This window comes from Centropristis striata, chromosome 17 (genome assembly GCF_030273125.1).
Source record: "Centropristis striata isolate RG_2023a ecotype Rhode Island chromosome 17, C.striata_1.0, whole genome shotgun sequence".
Taxonomy (NCBI): Eukaryota; Metazoa; Chordata; class Actinopteri; order Perciformes; family Serranidae; genus Centropristis; species Centropristis striata.
Genome location: NC_081533.1, coordinates 23,823,365 through 23,834,874, shown reverse-complemented (window position 1 = coordinate 23,834,874; position 11,510 = coordinate 23,823,365). Strand labels below are relative to the sequence as shown.

General features: G+C 49.2%; 1 protein-coding gene across 1 annotated transcript; it reads left to right on the top strand.

The window, feature by feature from the left end:
* Positions 1–1,520: 1,520 nt before the first annotated feature.
* LOC131989229 (mediator of RNA polymerase II transcription subunit 29-like) lies at positions 1,521–4,247 on the top strand. Its single transcript, XM_059354419.1, has 5 exons — positions 1,521–1,661; positions 2,542–2,710; positions 2,814–2,943; positions 3,038–3,392; positions 3,471–4,247. Exons 2-5 carry the CDS (start codon positions 2,545–2,547, stop codon positions 4,245–4,247), a joined length of 1,428 nt encoding a protein of 475 aa, XP_059210402.1. The 5' UTR covers positions 1,521–1,661; positions 2,542–2,544.
* The last annotated feature ends 7,263 nt before the right edge of the window (positions 4,248–11,510 follow it).

Sequence of the window (11,510 nt, the reverse complement as noted above, 5' to 3'; positions counted from 1 at the left end):
CTGTGCCCTCTGTGAGTGCCCTTTAACGCGGCACCTTTTGTTTTTCTCTGCACTGACTGCACACTGTTGTCCTACTTCATGCACCTTCATGTCATCAGCTGTTTACTGTGTTCTGGTTCAGCTGGATGCTGTTTGCTGTGGTACTGAATAAAATTGGTCAGTGCTACAGTCACAATGAGTCGTGGAGTGTCTGTGAATTGATTAAACAATAATAGAGCCTAGTTAATCAGAAATAAGGGGCAATACAAGTCCCAGAATAACTTAAAGTAAAGATATGGGGGGGGCCTATAGGGGAATAAATGCCTCCAAGTCAAGTCATAAGGGCCATATGAATAAATGGCTTCTAGGGAAGTAGAATAAGAGGCATAGGAGTGAGTCATAATCATAATAATACTTTATTGAAAGAAAGGGAGCAAAAAAAATACATGGCATGACTTTTGAATAGCTTTTTATTCATATACACACTTGAAATATAGCAAAAGTATGACAATAAATGCATTTAACACTTTATTCTGTTGATTGACAGCCTAGGAAGAACAGTACAGTGCATTTTCATGCACTGTAATTATACCTTTAACTCTTGACAGAGAGGTCACAGGTCACTGTTTTGTTTGTTTTGATGATGTCAGAGCCATGTGTGCTGTTTGCTGTGGTACTGAATAAAATTGGTCAGTGCTACAGTCACAATGAGCCGTGGAGTGTCTGTGAATTGATTAAACAATAATAGAGCCTAGTTAATCAGAAATAAGGGGCAATATAAGTCCCAGAATAACTTAAAGTAAAGATATAGGGGGGGGGCCTATAGGGGAATAAATGCCTCCAAGTCAAGTCATAAGGGCCATATGAATAAATGGCTTCTAGGGAAGTAGCATAAGAGGCATAGGAGTGAGTCATAATCATAATAATACTTTATTGAAAGAAAGGGAGCAAAAAAATTACATGGCATGACTTTTGAATAGCTTTTTATTCATATACACACTTGAAATATAGCAAAAGTATGACAATAAATGCATTTAACACTTTATTCGGTTGATTGACAGCCTAGGAAGAACAGTACACTGTAATTATACCTTTAACTCTTGACAGAGAGGTCACAGGTCACTGTTTTGTTTGTTTTGATGATGTCAGAGCCACGTGTGCTGTCAAATCCTCGGGCTTCCTGGTCCAAAACACCTGGGGGAAGGCATATGCAAATTACTATGTGGGTCAGTGACATCAGAATAATTAATTTCACCTACGTGGACTCTAAGCCTATGGCGTGCAGGATCAATTGCACTCCTATTCAGCGCATCCCCATTCGCAGAAGATGTCCAAGCTGAAGTGCAACAGTCTACGTTGAACGTAGACAGTTTGGCTCTCTGATTGGCCTAGAGTCTACGTTCAACGTAGACTCTAGGCCAATCAGAGAGCCAAACTGTCTACGTTCACAGTTTGGCTCTCTGATTGGCCTAGAGTCTACGTTGAACGTAGACTCTAGGCCAATCAGAGAGCCAAACTGTCTACGTTCAGCCGGCCAACGTAGACTACCAATCAAATGCATGGTATGCAAATGAGCAATCAACGCCCTCCGACAGGTTTTTTCTGGTTTTCCTTCGTTGCATCCTTCCATCACGGTCGAGCATCATTTGGTACCAAGCTAACTTTTTTTACAAACTTTTGAGGTAAGCAAACTATATACTATTCAATTTAAACACTTATAGACACATAGAAAATGGCTTGTGTTGTGAATTCTGCGAATACCAAGCTAACTTTTTTTACAAGCTTTTGAGGTAAGCAAACTATATACTATTCAATTTAAACACTTATAGAAAATGGCTTGTGTTGTGAATTCTGCGAATACCAAGCTAACTTTTTTTACAAGCTTTTGAGTTAAGCCAACTATATACTATTCAATTTAAACACTTATAGACACATAGAAAATGGCTTGTGTTGTGAATTCTACGAATTCCCCAAATGTGGGAATCGATCGTACATTTTGGCCTGCATTTACCTACTACGATCATATTCTAGCGATATACCTCTCTAATTTATCAACAAGATCACCTGTTTATTTATAATACAAGTGTTTTAGCATAATGTTAAAGCTGGATGACCGTAAACTGTAAATATCTCCGCGTTGCACCGTGGGTGTTTTGTTTAATCAACGCTTTAAAGTTTATTTTTAGGAAAAAATTATACAGCATGGCTATATTTATATCGTTTTCCTGTCTACTTTGTGAATGTCACATCAACAGATAACAGATAAGGTTTTTAGCGTTGTAACATGGAAGTCGAGTGACACCAGCGACAATGCACAAGCGCTCTTTCGAGCTGCGACTCGGTCAAGTGCGTCTGCGATTTGGCCCGGAGACATTATTTATGCATAAAAAAACCTCTATCCACCTTGTTTGTATGAATTTTAATACGTGTTACATTTGCCAATTGTATATTTTCAATTCTGGTGGCAATGCTATGACTTTTGCCTCCATTTGTGTAATAATAGTGACTATTGCAATGGTTATAACGATAATGATATTGCTAAAAGTCTATTGCCAATTTCAGGACATGGATACTTTGCTGCCAGCCCTCAACATCCACGACACCAGCCTGCCGGCAGAGAGGCAGCAGTGTGTTCTTGCGGCCTCAAAGGCAGCCAAGGCCCAGAAGGGCAGGGGTCAGGTCTGTCCGAGGGACGACGGGATGAGGGACCCCAAGACTGCCTTCGACGAAGGTAAACATCTTGGCATTGCATTTATACTACAAGTAATGACAATGTGGTGCACTAGAGCTTTTGCTTGCCTGTTCACTAAGGTCATAACATGTCTTGTCTTCAGCAAAGAGCCGCTGTGGCGTGCCGAGGCCTACTGAGGCCCAGTACCTGGGCCAGCTGGTACTGACCTTCGGCCGCTACACCGGCCGGACCTTTAAGTGGCTGGTCGAGAACGACGTGGGCTACGTCAAGTAGTAAGCATTTACAAGAACACCAAAGCAAACCATGAACAGTTTTCCCTTCACTGAAACTAACAGCAATGTGTGTGTGTGTGTGTGTGTATTTCAGTCTCGTCGACCGCCACGTAAAAGAGAGCCAGCGGCCGGAGAAGCGTGGGATCAATGAGGAGTGGCTGAAAGACAGCCTCCTCAAGTATGTGGAGCTTTTTCCACCTATCTCCTGCCACCTCGAGAGGAACGTAGACAGGGCCATTTACGGCATGGGCCGTTTCCGGTCGTTTACGTTCCTCGAGATGTGGCAGTGGTACAAGTGCCACATAGCGGACCCCAAAGCCGGCAGCGAGCAGGAGCGGAGGATGGCGCAGGAGGCCCACACCTCAGTCAAGCAGTGGCTGCTGATGCGGGAGAGTGACATCACCTCGAAGTCACTCAAACGCTTCAGACAGTATATACTTGACAAAGAGGTAACTACACTGCATTCTGTAACTACACTGCAATACCCAATAATAATGTAAAAGCTCACACTCACCTGTAATTCACAGAACGCCACTCCTCCTGCTGCCGCCGCCGCCACTTCAAGGGCCCCTGCAGCAGCTGCCACCTCCCACGTGCCGTGGTCCGACGACGCTCCGGACGACACTGCTCTGGTGGATGCCCTCGCCACCTTCGAGAGCCATGGAGAGCCCATCTCCACCAGCCAGCCTCCTGTGTCCGCCGGGGGTCCCGAACAGCCGCCGCCACTCTCCACCAACGTGCCAGCTTCTCCAGAGAAGTCTGCCAGCAAGCAGCAGAAGCCCCTGCAGAAGCCCCTGCCGTCCTCGCCGCCCTCCACCAGCAAGGCTGCCTCGACTGAGCGTCCAAAGCAGCCGAAGCAGCCGAAGCAGCAGAAGAAGTCAAAGTCCTCACAGCCCTCCTGGTGGAGGGCTGTGAGGAAGACTTTGGCTGCCTCAAAGCAGCACAAGCAGCTCCTGCTGTCCTCGCAGCCCTCCTCGCTGCCCTCCACCAGCGAGGCTGCCTCTGAGCAGCAGCCTCCTGAGCAGCAGACGCCCGTGCCGTCCACAGCGCCTGGTCAGGGACCCCCTGACGCTCGTCCCGAGGAGCCGCCATCGACCTCACAGCCGCCGTCGACCTCACAGCCGCCGTCCACCTCACAGCCGCCGTCGACCTCACAGCTGCCGTCCACCTCACAGCCGCCGTCGACCTCACAGCCGCCGTCGACCTCACAGCCTGCGTCTGCCACCACCTTGTCACAGAGTGACTCTCCTGTAAGTGTAAAATCACAAAAAACACAAGCAATGTTAATGCATTTCACAAAATGACCGCATTATGGAAAATAAATTACTAAATGTTGTGTGTTGTTGTACACCTTGTGTCTTGCAGGTGGAGCTGGAAGGCTGGGTGCGTCTCTGGGAAGACCCCAACGGCATCCCCTCTGCCGACATCCCCTGGCTGAAAGAGGACGGCGAGCGAGGCCTCTTTACGCCAGTGCAGGTCTACAAGGACATAAGGGGCGTGATTAGAAGGCGGCGTGTGTTGAAGTCAGACCGGATGTGGTTCTACCCACCCGAGCCACCCGGCTTTGTGAGCGGCGGCATTCCCACTCCACAGGCCTTTTTCCGAGGCCGCTTTTTCTTCTGGCGTCCCGTCGGAGTGTGGCGGTGCTCCCTGAAGTGTCCGCGCGGAGAGAAGTGTGCTGGGGCTGGAGGCAACACACACCTCTCCAAGTCTGGCTACCACTCCCGGGTAAGGCTCAGTCTCTTCACACCTGTGCTTAGAGAAATACACACATCAGCATTGACTACTTAACACACATGACCTGTGATTGACGTGTGATTCTCTCTCTCTCTCTCTCTCTCTCTCTTTCAATTCAATTCAATTCAATTCAATTGGCTTTATTGGCATGACATAACAATGTATATATTGCCAAAGCAAGCATCAGGAAAAAAGATAACAAGATAAGGAAAGCAATATTTACAATAAATTATTATAATTCTGTTATTCATTTTAGATGAAAAGAAAAACTAATAACAATAAAAGAAAGCGATATTTACAATCATTGAATTACAATCAACATATAATTTATACAATCTAACTGTCCCAGCAAAAAAAAGAAGAAAAAATAAAATAAAAAATAAAAACAAAACAACCAACAGCTGTGTGTCACTGGCTGTCTCTCAGTGTGTGACAGGCAGAAACATAGAGTGCTGCTAATCTAGAGCTCTGTGACTCTTCCCAGAGGAGGAGCGGCAGTTTTTCCTCATCTGACCATTTTATAAAACCTTTTTTGACGGATTCAAATTTTTGGAAATATGTTTCTCTAATTAGTTCATATTTTTTACATTTGGTGAGGAAGTGTAGCTCTGTCTCAGGCTGACTGAGGCTGCAGTGGCAGCACAGCCTCTGCTCTGCACGGAGCCAGCTCTTCCTGGTCCTCCCTGTTTCCACAGCCAGTCTGTGTTCACTCAGTCTGTACTTTGTCAAGGTTCGTCTCAGCTGTGGATCCGTCACCGTGCTCAAATAATCTGCTGTGGTGTACTGTCGCTTCAGATCCAAGTAGCACTGCATTTTGCTCTGTGTTTTGGTTTGTGTTTGCCAATAGGTGATGTAGTCTTGTTTTAGCTTTTATCTTTCTCTCTCTCTCTCTCTCTCTCTCTGTCTGTGTGTGTTTTAGGTACGTCACATCTGTGATGTGTCGGGCTGGTACACCCTGGCGACAGAGGTGCTGTCGTGCGGGCCGTGTCTCAAGGCTCACAGGGGAGGAGAGAGCGGTCCCATGGGTCGGTGGCTGGCGTGGGACAACGCCATCCTCCAGCAGCTGAGCGAGGCTCATCGGGCCAGGTTTCCGGCCGTGCTGACCGCCAGAAGAGGGGTGGACAAGACCGTCATTCGCCTCCTGCGTGACAGGACGGAGGGCAACACCATGGTGAAGGTGTGGCGGCAGGTGCAGGAGAACCACATGGAGGACTACCACCAGAGGAAGGACCTCTACACCACCCTCCTCATGGCCCTGGTGGAACCTGGAGGCATCGTCTCTGCGCTGGGCCACGGGGAGTTCCAGGCGCCACCTCCTCCGAGAGAGGTTCCCAGCGCCCACCTCCTGCGCCACGCCTTCCTCCTGGCCGAGGCGGACAACGTCCAGGACTACAGGAGCCAGATCCTGTCCACGTTTGGCAAGGTCCTGAAAATGGACTCCACGAAGAAGGCAAGTTAACCAAAAGTGTGTTGCATACAAGTACTCACAGGGAAACATCACATTATGCAAAACTCAACTGTATTTGTTTGTTTGTTTGATTGTTTTGTTGTAGGTGGTGAAGAAACTGTCTGGGGAGGGCAAGGGCTCGGCTGAGTGGTTCACCAGCATCGGCAACGAGCTCTCCCAGATAGTCACCTTCGTGCTCACCTGCGAGGAGTCCGTGGAGAAGCTGGGGCCCATGTGTCGTGGGGTGATGGAGCGGTTCCGCCTGGCTAACCAGCCCGTCCCCCAGATCCTGTACATCGACCGCGGCTGCTGCAAAGCGCAGGGTCCGACCGCGGTGGAGATGCTCTTCCAGTCCTGGGTGGACGAGGGGATGGTGGTGAGGCTGGACATTTTCCACTGGCTGCACCGCTTTGACGCCGCTCTGCGAACGGAGGCCCACTCAAAGTACGGCCCGTTCAAATCCGCGCTGGTCGGGGCCGTGCTGGCTTACAACCGGGAGGACCTCCAGCTCCTCATCGCTGCCATCAGGGCCAGAGACCCGGCCACCATGGAGGTGGTGAGTGATGAGGTCGTGGTCCGGCGTTACATCTCCCGGGACCAGCTCAAGCACCATGTCCGGCGCGTCACCCTCGGGGCCCAGGAGACCTTTCGCCTGGTCCACCTCCTCATCGAGGACCTGAAGGGTCCGGCAGGGCTTGATGAGAGCGGCGTCAGCCTCTTCAAGTCCCCTGGTAAGAAAAAAACACACCTCTCACACACTCACTCACACACACACACACACACACACACACACACACACACACACACACACACACACACACACACACACACACACAATGACTACAGCTCAACATGCATGTTTGTGTGTTTTTGTGTGTTTACAGCGGCCATCGACGAGATGTGGGCAGCCCAGCAGCGACACCTGGAGTGCATCCAGGACCCACCAGGCATGGTCATGTATCGTGTCGCCCGCACCACCACCATCAACGGCGTGGACCTCCCTTACTACAAGGGTCTACGTGGGAGCAACAGCCTGGAAGGGTTCCACAAATTGCTGCCCCACATGATTCCAGGTAATGTAAGGGGAAAAATACTTGTTTAACAGCAAACACATTTCCATCACATTGCATTAATCTGATAATACCTGTTTGTTGTGATGTTCAGGTCCCCGCTGTGCCGCGCGGCCTTATCAGGTGTACCTGATAAGCGGCATCGCCAGGTGGAATGCTGACCGGAGCTCCGACGCGGTGTTTGGAGGTGGAGGCCGGCACCACCGGGTGTACTCTGCGCCCCTAATCGACCGCCTGAACTCCCGCTGCCAGCAGCTCTTTGGCGAGCCGGTGGAGCGAAACTTCAGGGCCCCGGCTGATGTCCAGTCCGATGAGCTGCTCGGGCTGGAGTACCTCTTCAGCCAGAGCACGGGGGACGCGTTCTCGCTGGAGGGGATCATCAACGACGGTCCTGGGCCGGAGGAGGAGGTCGTTCAGCCTGGGGAGGCTGACCCAGACGCCGACGAGGCGTACCAGAGCGAGGAGGAGGAGGGCCATACTGATGTGGAGCCCCGCATCACGCTGACCAGCAGCGAGACTGCTTCGGTCAACCCTCCTGCCTTTGTGAGTACAATACCTACTGATAGAAGAGAATACAGTGTTAATGTGAAAAACTGAAAAACAAGACATTGTATACATTGAAACTTACCTACTTTTCTCTCTCTCTCTCTCTCTGTCTCTCTCTCTCTCTCTCTGTGTTTTACAGGAGGACGTCTGCAGTGACAATCCTCTGCCCGGGTTCCAGAAGCTGGAGGCTTTCTGTGCTGCGCTGGTGGAGGTCGGCTTGACGGACCAGAAGCTGCTCCTCAACACCGCACAGCGAAACAGGGTCCTGGATGCCTGGAACGCTGTAGAGGAGCACGACAAGCAGCCGCAGCGGTACCACCAGCTCTACAGAACCCACTGGGGCAACACCCTGTACTGCAGGACAAAGAGGGACGACCTGGCTGATGCCGCCGTGGTCCAGCGCGTCAAGATGGCAAAGAGGTACGCGCCAGCTCAGCAGGACATCAGCCCGCAGCACAACCGGCTGATGTATGTGCTGGTCAAGCTGCTGTGGCTGCGCACCCCTCAGGCCTCTCGCCCCAGCCCCGAGAAGACCAGCATCCTCAAGGCCTACGAGAGGATCCAGCACCGGGTCTTGGTGGAGGACCCGATCTTGTGCAAGGCGGGCATCCCTCTCCCCAAAATCAACATCAAGACGGTGAGAGACTTCATCCGCAAGCAGGAGAGGCTGGTCAACCTCCACGCCACCAGGCAGCCAGTCGCCACCTCAAAGAGAGCGTCTGTGTCCTGTGAGCAGCTGCCTCCTGCACCGCGCCAGCCTGACGTCCTCCCTCCACCTGACTACCCCGTGATGGAGTACATCCCCACGCCCAGCACAGCCGGCACCAAGGTGTTGAGGGGTCGGACGGACCTGCTGCTGGAGACGCCGCAGCCTCCTCCACAGCTCCTGCCTCTGCCGGTGAGGAGAATCCCCGCCACCTCCACCATCACCAGGCCTCCTCCGGTGCTGCCCCTCGTCTCCTGCTCTGCCCCGTCCACCGTCACCACGCCTCTGCTGCCCCTCGTCTCCTGCCCTGCGGGCCTCTCCTCCACACAGCCTGCTGGTCAGGCCTCCATCCCGCAGGTCACTCCGCCTGTGTCCATCAGGCCAGCTGTTCAGCCGCCCTCTGGACAGAGTGCTGCTGCGGTAGGGTCGTCATGGTCCCGATCCGCACAGTACAAGAGGAAGCTGACAGACCACCCCACCGAGCTAGGCGTGAAGCTCACCAGGGTGCACCATCTCCCGACCTGCAAGGTGTGCGGGCAAACAATCCAGGGACACAAAAAGTACAAAAAAAAGACCTATTGCCCTGCGATTCACCGTTCACCCTCCAAGGGACTGGAAAACAGAGTTTTCAAAAACTATGAACATTTCACCTCTGTTGTGGACGGACTGGAGGAGTGAATGGTTGGCCCCTTGTAAATAGTGTACATAGTTCCTGTGTTTACTATTGTGTTCTGTTCTGTGTTGTTCTGTGCCTTGCAATTGCACTTTAACACAGCACTTTTTGTTCTCTGCACTGTTCATGCCCTTTCTGGGGGCCCATAAAGTGAATGTAAATAGTGTATATAGTTCTTGTGTTCATGTTCTACGTTCTGTGTGTTGTTCTCTGTGTTCTGGTCTTACAATTGCCCTTGAACATGACACATGTTGTTCTCTGCGCTGTTGCCCTATTTCATGCACTTTAACAGGGGCTGTTCTCTGTGTTCTGGTCTTACAATTGCCCTTGAACATGACACATGTTGTTCTCTGCACTGTTGCCCTATTTCATGCACTTTAACAGGGGCTGTTCTCTGTGTTCTGGTCTTACAATGGCTCTTGCACATGACGCATGTTGTTCTCTGCACTGTTGCCCTATTTCATGCACTTTAACAGGGGCTGTTCTCTGTGTTCTGGTCTTACAATTGCCCTTGAACATGACACATGTTGTTCTCTGCACTGTTGCCCTATTTCATGCACTTTAACAGGGGCTGTTCTCTCACAAGTGCCCTTTAACGTTGCACTTCTGTGATGCTCTGTAAACTGTGGATTATGTATTGCTCCACAATGTCATGCACTTCAAGATGGGCTGTTCTGTTGTTGTGACTATCCTTTACTGTGGCACCTTTTGTTCTCTGCACTGTTGTCCTAGTTCATGCACTTTATGTGGGGGTGTTCTCTGTGCTCTGGTCTTACAAGTGTCCTTTAACATTGCACTTCTATGATGCTCTGTAAACTGTGCCATTATATTATGTCTTTCTCCACAATGCCATGCACTTCATGGTCCTCTGTGCCCTCTGTGAGTGCCCTTTAACGCGGCACCTTTTGTTTTTCTCTGCACTGACTGCACACTGTTGTCCTACTTCATGCACCTTCATGTCATCAGCTGTTTACTGTGTTCTGGTTCAGCTGGATGCTGTTTGCTGTGGTACTGAATAAAATTGGTCAGTGCTACAGTCACAATGAGTCGTGGAGTGTCTGTGAATTGATTAAACAATAATAGAGCCTAGTTAATCAGAAATAAGGGGCAATACAAGTCCCAGAATAACTTAAAGTAAAGATATGGGGGGGGCCTATAGGGGAATAAATGCCTCCAAGTCAAGTCATAAGGGCCATATGAATAAATGGCTTCTAGGGAAGTAGAATAAGAGGCATAGGAGTGAGTCATAATCATAATAATACTTTATTGAAAGAAAGGGAGCAAAAAAAATACATGGCATGACTTTTGAATAGCTTTTTATTCATATACACACTTGAAATATAGCAAAAGTATGACAATAAATGCATTTAACACTTTATTCTGTTGATTGACAGCCTAGGAAGAACAGTACAGTGCATTTTCATGCACTGTAATTATACCTTTAACTCTTGACAGAGAGGTCACAGGTCACTGTTTTGTTTGTTTTGATGATGTCAGAGCCATGTGTGCTGTTTGCTGTGGTACTGAATAAAATTGGTCAGTGCTACAGTCACAATGAGCCGTGGAGTGTCTGTGAATTGATTAAACAATAATAGAGCCTAGTTAATCAGAAATAAGGGGCAATATAAGTCCCAGAATAACTTAAAGTAAAGATATAGGGGGGGGGCCTATAGGGGAATAAATGCCTCCAAGTCAAGTCATAAGGGCCATATGAATAAATGGCTTCTAGGGAAGTAGCATAAGAGGCATAGGAGTGAGTCATAATCATAATAATACTTTATTGAAAGAAAGGGAGCAAAAAAATTACATGGCATGACTTTTGAATAGCTTTTTATTCATATACACACTTGAAATATAGCAAAAGTATGACAATAAATGCATTTAACACTTTATTCGGTTGATTGACAGCCTAGGAAGAACAGTACACTGTAATTATACCTTTAACTCTTGACAGAGAGGTCACAGGTCACTGTTTTGTTTGTTTTGATGATGTCAGAGCCACGTGTGCTGTCAAATCCTCGGGCTTCCTGGTCCAAAACACCTGGGGGAAGGCATATGCAAATTACTATGTGGGTCAGTGACATCAGAATAATTAATTTCACCTACGTGGACTCTAAGCCTATGGCGTGCAGGATCAATTGCACTCCTATTCAGCGCATCCCCATTCGCAGAAGATGTCCAAGCTGAAGTGCAACAGTCTACGTTGAACGTAGACAGTTTGGCTCTCTGATTGGCCTAGAGTCTACGTTCAACGTAGACTCTAGGCCAATCAGAGAGCCAAACTGTCTACGTTCACAGTTTGGCTCTCTGATTGGCCTAGAGTCTACGTTGAACGTAGACTCTAGGCCAATCAGAGAGCCAAACTGTCTACGTTCAGCCGGCCAACGT